This window comes from Herpailurus yagouaroundi, unplaced genomic scaffold, assembly GCF_014898765.1.
Source record: "Herpailurus yagouaroundi ecotype Mexico unplaced genomic scaffold, PumYag 28, whole genome shotgun sequence".
Lineage (NCBI taxonomy): Eukaryota > Metazoa > Chordata > Mammalia > Carnivora > Felidae > Herpailurus > Herpailurus yagouaroundi.
This window is the reverse complement of record NW_024412376.1, coordinates 148,049,311-148,064,863: the sequence shown is the minus strand read 5'-3', so window position 1 is coordinate 148,064,863 and position 15,553 is coordinate 148,049,311. Positions and strand designations below refer to the sequence as shown.

At 49.1% G+C, this 15,553-nt stretch overlaps 1 protein-coding gene across 4 annotated transcripts in view; it reads left to right on the top strand.

The window, feature by feature from the left end:
* The window catches only part of SLC34A2 (solute carrier family 34 member 2), a 32,387-nt gene that overhangs the window by 11,948 nt on the left and 4,886 nt on the right, over positions 1 to 15,553 (top strand). For all 4 annotated transcript variants that reach the window (XR_005793691.1, XR_005793690.1, XM_040486583.1 and 1 more), the window contains exons 2-12: positions 3,709 to 3,823; positions 3,913 to 4,047; positions 5,356 to 5,484; positions 6,955 to 7,098; positions 8,220 to 8,331; positions 10,701 to 10,896; positions 11,688 to 11,783; positions 12,211 to 12,331; positions 13,479 to 13,646; positions 15,069 to 15,185; positions 15,271 to 15,395. Coding sequence is in view for 2 of the 4 variants with exons in the window: in XM_040486583.1 (XP_040342517.1) it covers positions 3,712 to 3,823; positions 3,913 to 4,047; positions 5,356 to 5,484; positions 6,955 to 7,098; positions 8,220 to 8,331; positions 10,701 to 10,896; positions 11,688 to 11,783; positions 12,211 to 12,331; positions 13,479 to 13,646; positions 15,069 to 15,185; positions 15,271 to 15,395 (1,455 nt within the window). In the remaining 2 variants the exon portion in view is untranslated. The remainder of the gene's footprint in view (positions 1 to 3,708; positions 3,824 to 3,912; positions 4,048 to 5,355; positions 5,485 to 6,954; positions 7,099 to 8,219; positions 8,332 to 10,700; positions 10,897 to 11,687; positions 11,784 to 12,210; positions 12,332 to 13,478; positions 13,647 to 15,068; positions 15,186 to 15,270; positions 15,396 to 15,553) is intronic.

Sequence of the window (15,553 nt, the reverse complement as noted above, 5' to 3'; positions counted from 1 at the left end):
CGGAGGGGAGCGTCCGGGGTGATGGGGAAGTAAGTTGGACTTCAGTCAGGGTGAGGTCAAAGCATGGACTGCCGTTAAGCGGCCTGTGGCAGTGACGACGGAAGGTTGATGTTCCAAGGCAGGGGGAGTGCTTTTGTGCCAATACCTGGGCAGCAGGTGCTTCCAAGACCCAGTTCATGGAGCCCTCGCTTCCTCCCAGGACGCTGCATGCGGAGGTGAGGCGCTGGCTTCTGCCACTCGGGTCTTAAGGCATCTTCTCCATTTGCCTGGCAATGGGCCTTTAATCAGATACGTTGCACTTCTGATGCTATTATTACATGACTCATCCCTTCTAGGAGTGTTCCAGTCATGTTGTAGTTGAGGCAAACACAGATTCTGGAGTCAGAGACTCTCAAGTCGCACTGCGGCCTTGGGCCAAGTGGCTTTACCCCTCTGAAATGCTTTGGTTTTCTCACCTGTAAAATGGGAAGAACACTAACCCCTCAGGGTTGCTCAGAGGAGGAACACGAACCAATTGGACAGGTTACTGTTCCAAGCACTTTGCAGAAATTAACTCATTGAAGCTGTCTAACAACCCAATGGGCTATATAGACTGTTATAAACTCGATTCTACATACGGGAAACTGAGGCACAAAGCAGTCGCGTGATTTGTCCAGGTCTCAGTGTATCTGGGGCAGAGATGGAGTTTGGTTCTGAGCCTCTGTGCTATGTAAGGTATCCAGCCTCGTGCCTGACTGAAATTAAGAGCTCCAAGATTGTTCGTTTCTTTCCCCCAACACACTGTGGCTACGGATCCCTGAATTGGAAGAGTCACCAGGTAGACATTTGAGCTTACTCCCCCAAACCCATAGGCCTGGCCTTGTCTTTTCTTTTTAACCTCCGTGCTGTTTCCAAGCCGAGCCCGTTCACCTGCATGGTGGCCTTGAGTTGAACTTGGGGCTGTCCCAGGCCAGCCTCGGTCTCCTCCCCAACCGCTCAGCTCTGCCCCACCTCCCCTGCCTGGGCCCCAACCTTGTAGCTGCCTCCCAGCACACCCTGGGAAGGGGCCCCCCCAAATCCAACACACCTTGAGCAGCAGGCTTTGCCCCACCTTTGACTGTCAGCTATAAGAAGGCTTTTCATTGAGCCCAAGGGAGGAGTCCAGCCTGTGACAGGCATAGCAACTCCAGGAGGCCGGACCCTAGAAGCAGCCCCGCTCCCAGAAGCCAATGGAGTGGCTTACAGAGAACACACAGCCCTAGAGCAGCTGCCAGAAAAGGCTGACCTGGGCTCAAGGCTCTACCACTTGGGGCCTTGGGCAAGTTACTTAGCCTCCTTATGCCTCAGTGTTTTCATCTGTATAATGGGAGAATAACAACAACCCCCTCCCCCCCCTCCCCCCCCCCGGCAGGGTGGGGTCACAGCCTGGCTTACTAAATACTGGCTCTCGCTGGCCAGGCAGGCCCTGGCATCCTGCTCAGAAAGCACGTGAGGCCTGTTGTGTGCCAGGCCCTGTGCTGGATGCTTGTTAAGATGAAATGAAAGGCATGGCTTGTACTTTCATGGAAGCCAATGACTGCAGGATGTCCCCTGTGATCATGGGTTCTGCAGTTGCCTGGGCAAAGTCAAGAAATTCCTTAGGCTAAACAAAGCCCTTCGTGATGGGGACACACAGAATCAGCTTAAGTCCTAGCTTTATAGGTACGCCTAACAGTCACAACACTGGGTATCCCTGAACCATCTTACGTTGTGGGTCTGGGGTGGGGCTACAGCTCTTAAAAGAATTTTGGAAATTTCACAGAGTAGAAAAATAAGTCACCCACAATCCCATCACCCACTGTGAATCCCATGGGACATTTCCAGATCCTGTGAGAACGTGCTGTGAGTAGGGCAAAAAATAGTGCCTTTTATTCACAATTTATCTAAGGCATTGCTTCTGATTCTTTTTTTAAGGTTTATTTATTTTGAGAGAGACAGAGAGAGAGTGAGTTGGGGAGCGACAGAGACGGAATCCCAAGCAGGCTCCGTGCTGTCAGTGTGGAGCTGACGCAGGGCTTGAACTCACGAACCGTGAGATCATGACCTGCGTGGAGATCAAGAGTCAGCCACTTAACCTACCGAGCCATCCCGGTGCCCCTTTTCTAATTCTTTATAAGCTTTTTTAATGGCGTGCTATTGCATTGCATGGATGTACCATGGCTAGTACAACAATTTTCCTATTTTTACTATTCAACTCTTTAAGCGACAGCGTGGCAACATCTTCTTTGGTTTGCATCCCATTCATTCCATCAACCACCACGTATTGGGCATTGTCAGTGTGCCAGGCGTAGCTGTAGACCCTAAGGATGCCATGTTGAACCAGGCAAAGCCTCTTTTTTGGGTGGAGCTTGCATTTCGGTAGGCAGGAAGTAGATCCATTTAAGAAAATTAGGAAAGGGGGAAAGAAGAAAAAATAGGAAAGGAGTTAGATTGACACAGATTCTGGGAAAACCTCTTCAAAGAAGTGATCAGAACAGGGAGGTACTTTGGATTTTCTGAGAGAAAACATTCCTAGATACTGGATTCCTAGAAGTGAAATGACTGGGTCAGAGATGTATTGAAAACGTAAAGGACTTTAGACCTGTTGCCGATGGTTTTCCACCAGCACTCATCTCACTGCAGTCTCTCCAGCACAGCATATTATACTTACAAGTATTTTTTTCTGCTGATTTGATAGTTGAAATTATCTCACTGTTCTAATTTGCATATCTTGCGTTGTTAATGAGGCCCAATTCTTTGCAGTATTTTAGCCACTTGTATTTTCCTCTTCTGTGAATTGTTTGTATGGCACTAACGTGTGTCAGAGGACAAGCACCACAAGGAGGGGACTTCCAAGTGTGTCAAGAGCCACACTTTCTCTCTGTGTAACCAAGAAAGGCTTTGTTGAAACAATGGCTTATGAGGAAGTGTCTACCAAAGGTTAGAAAGCATGTGGTTCTGACAAAGGGTCATTAAGCCAGGCGGCATGGCATAGGAATAATAGCTACCATTTGGCGGATGGCTGCTTGGTTCCAGGAACTTTCTAGGGGTCACTGTCAATCTCATAACCCTGCACACATAACCTGGACTTGTCCACATTTTATAGATGGGGAAACATTGATGCCTTTATGCTCAGAGGTATAAAAGGACTTGCCTAAGCACACAGCCGCTGATAAGTGGCACTACTGGGATTCGAACTAGCTTCATTGTGTCATGCTGCCCACAGAAGACTGGGTGGTAGGTAAAGCAGGCAGAATGTGTGTTAGCATTTACGTATACGTTAAGTCCGCTGTGTGAGGTTTGGTGTGGATGTGCAGTCTAGAATAAAAAAGCAGGAGGGAACCATTGGAGGACCGAGAGGACGTGGCGTGCCATGAGTTGATGAAGAGGGGTGGCTTTGCACCCCCTTTCTGACTAAAGGAGAGAGTCAAGACAGAGGCTGAGCCAGAAGGAAGTTGGAGACATCAAAGGAAGTTCAGTGGACAGACTTGAGGCTAGAATGGAAAGAAACACTGTAAGAAGTGGTTTGATTTAGTGACAGCCTGGGTGAGCGGTAGAGGGAGACCCAGAGGAGAAATATGGCACAGAAGAGCCCCCCCCTTGGAAGGTAGATTCTCTCCCGAATCTCTGCAACCTAGTTCTTCCCGTCATAGCACCTGAGTGGGCCTCCCTTCAGTGGCTGCTTCGTTAAGCTCTGTTTTCCGTCTGCAGATCATGGCTCCCTGGCCTGAGCTGGAAAATGCCCAGCCCGACCCCAATAAATACATGGAAGGGGACACCAGCCAGCAGTCCACCACACCCGGGAAAGGCAAGGACACTAGCCAAAGTAAGTGCCGATCATCCCGCCCCAGACTGGCCTCCTGTGGCTCGGGTCTGACCCTCATTCCTCATGGCCTCTGTTGCTTGTTTGAGTAGATGACAGCGGGACCCCAGTCACCAAGATCGAGCTTCTGCCGTCCTATTCCACCGTGGCACTGATAGAGGAACCCACAGCAGTGGAAGACCCCTGGGACCTGCCCGAGCTCCGGGACACGGGGATCAAGTGGTCAGGTGAAAGCAAGCAGGAGGGACTTCCCATGCGTGAGGGATTGGGTTCACTGCCTCCACAGGATCATCTCCTTTGTGTTACCCTCTTCCGTTCCATCGCTCTGAGGTCTGTCTTTCTTTTTATTAATTTTTAAATGTTTATTTTTGAGAGGAAGAGAGAGAGAGAGAGAGAGAGAGAGAGAGCGAGCACGAGTGGGAGAGGGGTAGAGAGAGAGGGAGACACAGAATCCCAAGCAGGCTCCAGGCTCTGAGCTGTCAGCACAGAGCCTGAAGCGGGGCTCGAACTCACAAACCCCAAGATCATGGTCTGAGCCGAAGTCGGAGGCTCAACCGCCTGAGCCACCCAGCACCCCTCTGATGCCTCTCATAAAAAGGTCCTGGCTAGGGATACCGCCTGCAGTCTTGGAGGCTTGGAGTCAAAGCGTAATGCGATAATTGGGGGATCTTTTGTTCTCTCATGCACTCAACAAATGTGCCAGTATGGGGGTAGTAACCAGGCCGGGCGCCATGCTGCTCCTTATAACCCACTGTGTGCTGACTGGTCCCAGGAACTGTGCTGTGGGTACAGCATTGAACAGACGAGACCCCTGCTCTGAGAGCCCCTGGATGGAGGGCTCTCCTCACCTAAATGTGGGCATCGAGAAAAGCTTCCAGAAGACAGAATATACAGCCAGGATGGCTGGCGTGCAAACAAATGCTGCATTTCTTTTCCGGGTGCAGGGTGTAAGGTCTGTCTGCAGATCAGACAGCTGGGAGGGAGGAGGTGAGAACCACTATAAAATCGAGCAGAGAAAATAGCATCCAAGGACATAACATTCCAGGATGTATGAGCGCCCAAGCCCTCCCCAAATGGAGGCTGTGATTGCTACCTTGTGGCCACATTTTAGAAAATAGTCTGTGCTGTTTTGAAGGTGCTTAGGAGAGCCATTATCTCTGACCCCGCACTTAGCAGGTGTCAAGTGCCCTTAACTGCCTCCCTCAGCGACACTGCTTCAGCTGAGCATGGAGTCTGGTTTGCCTGTCAGTGCCCCAGACCACACCAAACCCCTCCTCCCTGAAGCCAGTGCTTTAGAGACGCTTCACCACAGATTTCAACTAAATGGACTAGAGTGGTAATTGCTTTGAAAACTCTAGTCACGGATGCATCCCATCTCTAAGCCTTGCCATACATAAGAGCTTACAGCCACCTGGTGATGGGGAGGGGAGGGGGGGAGGGTTGGTGGGGGAGGGGAGATGAGCGCTCTGAGCTCATTGCCAAACTTCTCAGAGTTTCGGGCACTAAAAGCCTGTGTCCTTTCTCCCTTACCCCAGAGAGAGACACCAAAGGGAAGATTCTCTGTGTCTTCCAAGGAATTGGGAAATTTATTTTGCTTCTGGCATTTCTCTACTTCTTCGTGTGCTCGCTGGATGTCCTCAGCAGTGCCTTCCAGCTGGTTGGAGGTATGGATGAAAGGGACAGAGATCTGGGGTGGGGTATTTTCATGCAGTTTGGTTCAGATGGTCACAAGTCAGCAAGCCCTCTCCAGCGGCAGCCTGCCGGCGTGTTTTAGCACACAAGGCCACCGCACACCTTCTCGTGAAGTCATGCCCCCGTTTTACAGAAGAGAAAACTGAGGTCTTTAAAGGAGCTATGACTGGCTGAGATGGCTTAGGCCGGCAGCCCAGGCTGGGGCCATTTCCAAGCGGTCAGCTTCCTGTGTTTGTCCACCGACCCTAGGCAGGAAGCTGTTTGATATAAGGACTTATCTAAGGGATCCCTGCTGTCTTTGGGCCTCCCGACCTGCAGAGATTATTAGATAGGAATGCTCTCAAGCTAAAGCAACTATAGAAAATCAGGGCTGGGCCTTTGTTGGAGAAGGACAAGGTTCCCAGAGCTGGTGGATCCTTATCCTTAGCAGTTGCCTACACGTCTTGCAGGACTGAGAGTAGCTAAGCAGTGTGAGGGGGTCCCAGAAGTTAAATCACCACGTGCTTGGCCACCTGTGCTCCTCTGATGGGTGACAACAGTGATAGCCAGCACGTTGAATGCCTCCTGAAGTCCTAAATGTTTCTTCCCCAAACCCTTCCCATTTATGGAGAGCACTCAAAGTTGAAAGAGGTCAGCACTTAGTTTCACAGCCTTGAGTTGGCATGGTGGGATCCAAACTCGGATCCCAGAGGCACAGAAGACCATGAATTTCTATTCCCCTGGGTGCCTTCTTGGGAACTCATCGTTGTGACCTGGGAGAATTGGGAGAGGGAGCACTTGTGAGGGTGTATGAAGGGCAGACTGACTTCCTGGAAGCCACCCCCAGGAATCCCAGCGTAAGCAAGGGATTTTGCTCTCCAAGTGTCTCAGATGAATTGCTTCTACCCTCTTGGGCCTTGGTCATCTTCAGTGAATGGATTGGGGAATGGATTGATCGTCTCAGGCATCTGAGGCTAGGCTGGAGCTAGAGAATGGGGGTTGGGTAGGATTGATAGAGAAGAATGAGAATATCCATTCGTGGGGGGGGAAGTGTTCTGAGTCGGGAATATATCCCCAGAGACAGGAATTAGCGCATCTGGAGACTCACGAACACCTATTGGGCCAAGTGCGGAATTGAGGCCAGGTTGGCGGTCAGAGAAGGCTGGGGGAGGGCTTGCTGATGAAGGAGTAGTGGAAGTATGGAGGCTGTAGGGTGAAGGGACAAGAGGAACAAGGGGTGCGGCATGAGTGGGGAGCGAGGTCACAGAAGTGGAGACATGGCCCCAGGGCAGCACTGGGAAGAAGCACGTGGCAGATGCACTGGGAAGATCCCAGGGGTACCAGCTGGGCTGGAGGCTGGCCTCCCTGACCCACAGCCAGCTGGTCGTGGCTGGAGATGAGATGTCTGTGTATTCAGTTGCCCACCTAACTTTCCATCTGGTGGCTGTGGGCTTGTTTTTCAGGAAAGGTGGCCGGGCAGTTTTTCAGCAACAACTCTATTATGTCCAACCCCGTGGCTGGGCTGGTGATCGGAGTGCTGGTGACTGTCCTTGTGCAGAGTTCCAGCACCTCCTCGTCCATCATCGTCAGCATGGTGGCCTCCTCGTGTGAGTCCAGGCACCCGTGGGCCCAGACATTCCAGGCATTTCCCCGCCCGGCTGAGGAACCCAGGATTTACTCTGAATGTGTCCAGGCTTGTCACCATTGTCTTCCCATCTTGTGCAGCTGTGATGTGCTCTGCTTTATCCCAGGCAGTCTCCTGTTTCCATTGCCATGGCTGAGTCTGAAAATCGTCCCCGATGCTTGAAGACCCAGCTCTGAATTCTCTAGAACTGTGTTGCCCAGTCCATCAGGCACTAGCCACACGTGGCTATTTAATTTTATTTAACCTTAATTTATTTTCACTTAACATATAAAAATTAGTTGCTTGGTTGCACTGACTGTATTTCAGGGGATCAATAGTCACACGTGGCCTGTGGCTGCCATATTGGACCATGTATCTACATGGTCCTTTCAAGAACATTTCCGTCACTGCTCAGTGCTAAGAATAAATTATAAATAAACCCACACATTGGCTTGGGGACAACCAAGCTTGGGAAGCTGGCATTCCAAACATGAACCTGCTGATATTTGCTCTGGCTGAATCAGGACAGATACTCTGAAGGCGACCAAATTGAACAGATTAATTTTTAGTACAAACCAGCATGTTAGCAAAGTTAACTAGAACTTTCTTGGGCTAAATTAGAAAAAGATATTCTTTAAAATTACTTTCACATGTTAGAACACTGTGGCAGTGTACTAATTTTGTTAGAGAAGTTATACTGCTGGGAGTTTGCCATAATAAATACACAAGTCCTTACACATTGTTTCCTGTTCTCCCATAAGCTGGCCTTGCATCTGTAATATGGAGGACAGAGAAATTTAGAAAGGCACTTTGAAACTGGAATCCACAGAAGGGCTTCTTCATGGAGCGTGTGGATTCCCTGAAATTATGTGCCGGGACTTTTTGCTTGGTACATGTGCATATTTCTGTGGTGGGCTATCCTAGCTTGAATCAGATTCATAGCCTGGTGCAGACCCCAAAATGGGTTAGGAAATGCTGCTTTGTTACTTACCAGCTTGAATGAGGTCTGCCTGCCTTGGGCCACATCGGGAACATGGCCAGGCTGCCTTCCTAAACTTGCTAACTCTCACCAACTTTCTCTTTTCCGCCCCCCCCCCCCCCCAGTGCTGACTGTGCGTGCCGCCATCCCCATCATCATGGGGGCCAACATTGGGACCTCGGTCACCAACACCATTGTGGCGCTCATGCAGGCAGGAGACCGGAGTGAGTTCAGAAGGTAGGAGGCCCAGAATCAGCCTTTGCTGCCATGAGGCTCATCGGTTTCGGCCAGGTTGTCATAACTGCCTTCAACTAGCCAATGGTCATTCCTAGAGCAGTTTGAAGTAGCCATTGTGGAGTACAGCTGGGGGTTGGAATCACATACTTACCGGTTGATTTAACTCAGCTCCCTGGTATGCAAAGCCAGGATAATTGTGTCGTCTATCACCACTGTTGTCCAAAGGAGTAAACCCAGCCAAACAGGTAAATGCTTAGCAAGGTACCTGGCACATAACCAGAGCTCCCTAAATGCAAGCCCTAGCTAGAAGCTTACTTGCTGTGTGGCGTAGTTAAAACAAGGCCAGTTAGGATAGGATTTACCATCCCGCTTAGTCAGAAATAATTATAACCTCCTAAAGCTTCCTCTTTGGGTGAGCTCAACCCCAGTTACCTTTCCTTTGTTCTTCACTTGCCGGTAAAAGGCAAACTGTAGCTTTTGTGGATGCAGAAGATCTGAAAACGGGACAGGTTAAAACAGGCAAAGGTTAATGTGAAAATTAACCACGTTCTCTGGCCTGTCTTGTAACTGATGGGCTTTTCCCAGAAGTTCATAAAATAGAGAAGGCAGTTTGTCTGCATGATGTAATCACCATGTGGGTCAGGCAGACAGCATTAAACGGGCTGGCTGGGGAGTCAGCAAATGTCATCCCTCTTCTGTGGGTGAACTGGCAGGTGGCAGAGGGCCTCAGAGCTGCTCATTTCCACTCAGACACGGCTAACCTTCCTTGGTCCCTGATGAAATGTCCTGAGGTTTGCAATAATAATACACATGATCCAGGGGGAAGGTTGTTAATTTGATCTTCTCAAGAAGCTGAGTAGACTTTCTTTGCCTCGTTTTATTAATATAGAAGCACAAAGAGGTTAAGTAACTTCACCGAGGGGCATAGCTCGGACTCAATCTAGGTTTCTTCCAGTTTCTGGGTTCTTTTCACTGCTACCTATGAAATATAAACATGACCTATAAAAGTGCCTGCACATAGCAGTATATAGCTCACCCCTTGTTCAGATTATTTAAATAGATTGCTTTCAGTCACATCTTTGGAGATGTGTATCATTCTTTCCTGGTGATTTGGAATACCTCCTTAGATTTCTAGGAAAATAATGACTATATCCAACCCCTATAAGGCTCCTAAAACATTTTGCCAAACTACTAAGAAATATTTACATCACTTTACATCAGAAGTATATGAAGATGTCTTAAATTACTCTCTTTAGGAAGAATAAGTTACTTTGAAAAACATTGGCTAATATGATAGGTGAAAATTTGTACTTGCAAGTAAATAAATTATAAATGTTTCCTTAACTGTAGTGAAGTGAAGTTAAGCATTTTCTCCACAAGTATATTAGCTTCTATCCATGTCCCTTTGGGTTTTAGGTGTTTTTTGACATGCAGATGTTTTTTTAAATTATTTTTAATTTTTTTAGGATCACCTGGGAAATTTTTAAAGTTTATTTATTTTGAGAGAGAGAGAGAGAGTGTGCAAGTGCTCCAGCAAGGGAGGGTCAGAGAGAGAGAGAGAGGGAGAGAGAGAGAATCCCAAGCAGGTTCCACACTGTCAGCTCAGAGCCCGACTCGGGGCTTGAACTCACAAGCCATGAGCCGAAACTAAGAGTCTGACGCTTAACCCACTGAGCCACCCAAGTACCCCATGCAGATGTGTTTTGAAGAAAAATGTTTTTCATTGAGCAAAAAAAGATCTCAAGTGTCATAGTGTGGAGACAGGATGGAATTCAGGAGAACCTGAAAACCTTATCAGATATAAACTGTGGTATATATTGGCCTTGTTTTCTGTGCAGGTTGTTCAGATGTTTTATCAGAGTCCCGAGATCTTAACACAAAAAGTTAAGAATTCAGTTCTGGGGTTTGATTACCATCAGACAACTGGCCTCCACCTTTCCAAAGGAAGGTTGTCTTCAATGTGCATGATTCAAAAGTAGCCTTGATTCAATTCTTCTAAACAGTGGTCCTTGAGCTAATTATTGTAGCCATAACCTGTCTACCTCCCTTTTGCTCAGCAGGAAGAACTGAGTGCTGTCTGGCTTGGTGGGAAAGGCTCTCTGCTGGGCAGTGGGAGACAAGGGTCCTGGACCCAACACCCATGCAGTGGTCTTCAGTCAATTCCCCTCTGTTTGGTGGCCCCCAATTTCCTCAGCTATCAAATGGGGATATTAATCCCACCCACTTGGGCATTGCTGTGAGCATGTAAATGAGATCATAGCTAGGTGACTCCCTTGCAGCCAATGCAATCAATGACCAGCCTAGACTGGTGCCCACTTGCTTGTTGACCAATCTTACTGTTGGCTTGGGGTGGGATTACCTTCTTATAGGGCTTTTGCGGGGGCTACTGTCCATGACTTCTTCAACTGGCTCTCTGTGTTGGTGCTCTTGCCCCTGGAGGCAGCTACCCATTACCTGGAGATCCTGACCAACTTGGTGGTAGAGACCTTTAACTTCAAGAATGGAGAAGACGCCCCGGCACTTCTGAAAGTTATCACAGATCCCTTCACGAAACTCATTATCCAGGTAACCCATCTTCCTTCAGAGAGGGAAAGGAAGGAACTAACTCCTTCCCCTTTCCCCCCACACCCCACCCAACTGGGCAGAGATGGTGAAGGATGATGGTCTATAAACACTGTTCTTTGGTTGCCTTTGAAAAAGGCCAAGGGAGGCAAGACTTCAGGGACACCTGATAGAGCAATTGGCTTTTTTTTGTTTGTTTGTTTCCTTGACTTCAACATGTGTCCTCTTTATTGGGGTGGGAGCAAGGGAATGGCAGGTGCTTCTCAAGACTCAAGGACTTCATTGGATGCTTGGAGCCATTGTATTCCCCCCACTGACCTCAGCATCCTTGGGCTCACTAATAAAATATTATCCTGCCTCTAGCCAAAGAGGAAGGTTACTGTCTTTCCTTCATCTCAGCCCTCTGCTCACTAGGGTCTGTCCATATTATTGAAATAAATGAAAAAAAGGTTTTGGGGTTCTTACCTTAGGTAGAATGGGTCAACTTGGACCTTGTCCTTTATTACCTTTATCTTCTGGTTTTTACTATCACTCAATGACTATCTACTGCATGCTTCCTAGTTACCAGCCCATTGTTTATACAATCATTTGTTTATTTGTCAAGCACCTGCTAAGTAACATCCAGGTGCTGTGCTCCATCCTGGGAGTACAGATAGAGTGAGTCCTGACTCACTCCTGCAGGAGCTCCCAGTTGGGTTCAAGTTCTCGAAGCCCCCTTAACAGCACCTCCTACGGTCCATCCCTCATCAGTGCTGAGGACGTGCTGACTCTCTCCTGTCTGTTGCTTTCCTCAGCTGGATAAGAAAGTTATCAACCAAATTGCAATGAATGATGAAGCAGCCAAAAACAAGAGTCTGATCAAGATTTGGTGTGAAACTTTTACCAACGTGGTAAGTTTCTAAGAATGTTGCTGGGTTGGCAGACTCCAGCATCCGTGCCTTAAGCAAAACCTTTAATTCAATGTGGGCAAATGAAAGGTACGGAGAAGGAAAAATTGGCCCGTGAGCCAATTAAGAAATTAAGAAAGCAAGTCTCTGAATGCCAGATGGACAGACAATGCAGTAGGACAGACTGACCCCATTTTGCTTCATTCCGCACCACGGATACATTATTCCTGGCTCGTTATTTTCATGCCTCTTGGCTCACCTCTGGCTGCCTGTGTTCCCATTTATGGAGAGACCCGTGGAAACAGTGCGTTACCCTTACAGACACACACATTCATGCGTGTCTCCCTCCTACTTGCCACATTGCCTGCCAGTGCCACCAAAAGTGAGTATTATGGACTATGCATCCCATTTCCCAATGTTTGTCATCCAGACTCAGATGAATGTCACTGTCCCCTCGCCTGAGAACTGCACCTCCCCTTCCCTTTGTTGGTCGGACGGTTCCTACACCTGGACCATCAAGAACGTGACCTACAAGGAGAACATTGCCAAGTGTGAGTGGAACTCGAAAGAACATCAGCCCACCAGGTTGGGCTGTCTGGGGGTTGCAGTTGGCATTCATTATCTGTGTGAGGCTCAGTAAGTGAGGGAAAGAAGGGCACTAGGATTCACAGAGCACTGGTGTCATACCCAGTAATGAGTATGAACTTTCGCAGCAGAGGAACAGGTGCTATGCCCAAGGTCCCCCGGTAAGGGGAGGAAGGAGGACTTGAAGCCCAGCTTCTCTGGCAGTTCCATACTGCATCAGAACTCGTCAACAGATTCCAGAGTGCTCCCTCCATATGCTTTGGTATCCCTTGGGCTCCAGGGAGAGGCCAGCCATATTTGCAGGAGATGCGGGTCCTACACAGAACAGAACAAATGCATTCACCCTGAAGCCATGAGTCCCTGCTATATGGCAGGCCCCATTCAAGGGCCTGGAGCTATAGCACTAAACAATGCAGTGAGCCTACATGATGCTCCCTGTCTTTAAGAAGCTAGACTGTTGCCCCAGGAATCTCTTCCAGCCCAGACATCCTTAACTCTGCTAACTATTCTTTATATAGCCATGTGTGTATTTCTGCTTCTCTTCATCCTCTCCATACCACCCACATTAATTCTGAGCAGTAAACAGTCAAGTGTGGTTTACCTCACAGAATCAATGAGTTTGCCACCTCCCATGTTCTAGGTGCTTTTCATCCATCAACAAAACCATATAATCATGGGATCACACAGGGACTTCTAAAAAACAAGGAGGTTTATAATTAGCAATAGTTCCTACTCTGACTTACCCATCCTATGCCACTTGGCTCCTCAAACTCTTTGTTGTAAGTATCCTCAATATCGTGAGTAAAACACAGCCTGGGATTTAGAGGTAGAAGGAAGCCCCTGACTAGCTCTGTGACTGTAATGATTTCACATCATCATGTTCTAGCTTCGTGACGTCCCACCGGCCAAAACATAGCCTCAGGCTTACACTTAGCTGCAAGGGAAGCTGGGAAGTGTGGTCTTTATTCCGGGTTGCCGTACGTCGAGCTAACAACCAAGATTCTGTTACTGTGATACAGAAAGATGTTGGGGAATGAATAACAGTCTGTGGCCTTGGGTGGGTGGGGGGGCACCCATTTCCCTCCTAACAAGGGCTTTCCATTGTCTCTTCAGGCCAGCACATCTTTGTGAATTCCAGCCTCCCAGATGTTGCTGTTGGCATAATCCTGCTGTTAGCCTCCCTGCTGGTCCTCTGTGGCTGCCTGATCATGATCGTCAAGCTCCTGGGCTCCGTGCTCCGGGGACAGGTAGCCGTTGTCATCAAGAAGACCCTCAACACTGGTAGGCACACGGCCCCTCATTCTGGGCTTTCTAGGGTGTGGCATCACTGTGGCCATCCCGGGGTGGGGGGGCTCCTTTATATTTTTATTTAGCAACGGCCTCTTGTTAAATAAACTCCTGCATGGAGTTTCTCTCTTGGGTCTGACAAGCTGAAGAAGTTAAGATGCCTTTTGCCCTTGAAATCTCCCTTGGTGTCTTGGGTGGAGGCTGGGGAGTGGGCACAAGCTTCTATCACATAGTTGCAAGGTCCTGCGGAAGAGCCGGCTCGAATGCAGTGATCTGCGAGATAGGCCTTCCTTCCTGGCAGGTTTCCTATGCCCAGGACTCTCGGGTCTTGTCAGGATCCCATAGGAAAAGGGTAACAGATGCCCTCCCTGCTCCCTACTTCTCTCCACTCTTGGGAAGAAAATGTGGGTCTGGATAATACATCAGCACCTTGAGGCAGCCAGTTCTCTTGCTGATGGCATCCTGGCCCCCGGGAGGGTGCAAAGCTGAGGACGTTGCCTCCCCATGAAACCTCAGGGAAATGGGGCCGAGAATGGTCTGCCTCCCAGGGTTGTCACAAGGTTGTCATGCGGCTGAGCTGGGTGACTCTGGGTGCCTGCTGGAAGTGCAGGTCTTGATCCTGTGCCGAGGGACCGGTGTGTAGGACTCCTGAGCCGCGGCACTGCCTCCAGGCAATGCCACAAAGGTGGAGGATCCGCAGCCTGGGGAGACAAGGACAGGCAGAAGGAAGAGGCTCAAATGCTTTGTGGGAGGAAGGTGGTGTCTTAGTTCCGCTGCTCTAACAAATTATCCTAGACTGGGGTGGCTTAAACAAGAGACGTTTATATCTCACAGTCCTGGGGGCTGGGAAGTCCGGTGTTAGGATGCCAGCATAGTTGGGCTTTGGTGACATCCCACTCCCTGATTTTCAGGTGGTCGCTGTGCCCTCACACGGAAAGAGTACAGAGGAAACACGCTCCCTCTTCTTGTGTAAGGGCACTAATGCGTCATTCACGAGGCCTCCACCCTGATGATCTAATTACCTCCCAAAGGCTCCCATTCCTAATACACTCACACTGGGGGTTTCGGTTTCAACATTAATTTTGGGGAAACAAGACATCCACTCCATAACATGTGGGTTCAGCATTTCTACTTCTGGATTTCAGTGAATATGTGTTTGTTTGTTTGTTTCTGTGACACATGCCAACATCCTTGGTTCCACCATCCGAATATGCAAGGTGAAAGGATTCCGAAAACCCAGTTTGCAATTTCCGACCGTGGTGTGGGGTGAGGAGGCTTCCGTACAGCCTGACCCGCTAGCTCAGACCATGCCCCCCCCCCCACCCACCCCAGGTCCTGTGGAGGTGCCAGCTGGGCCTCCAGCCCCTGCCTTCTTTAGCAGGCCTGTGACAGATCTCTTTTCCTTCTGTCTTCTAGATTTTCCCTTTCCTTTTGCCTGGCTGACTGGCTACCTGGCCATCCTTGTGGGGGCAGGTATGACCTTCATCGTGCAGAGCAGCTCTGTGTTCACATCTGCTATGACCCCACTGATTGGTGAGTTTCTCCCTGGCTCTTCCCCTATTACCGTCTCCCATCATCCCCTGAGGCTGATACTATAGTTTTTGTATTTTCCTGCCAGGTATTGGTGTGATCACCATTGAGAGGGCATATCCACTCACGCTCGGCTCCAACATCGGCACCACCACCACCGCCATTCTGGCCGCCTTAGCCAGCCCAGGCAATACTCTCAGGAGCTCACTGCAGGTTAGGAAATGTCCTGTGGGGCAGGGGCTCTGGTGAGATGCAGCCCCATTCGTGGTCTTGCAAGCAGACGGTTTGTGAACAAGAGCCAAGTTTTTCTCTGTGTTCAAAACTGTGATGTGAGGAGAAGCCACAGGAAGACAGATCTGAGACGTGTCTCT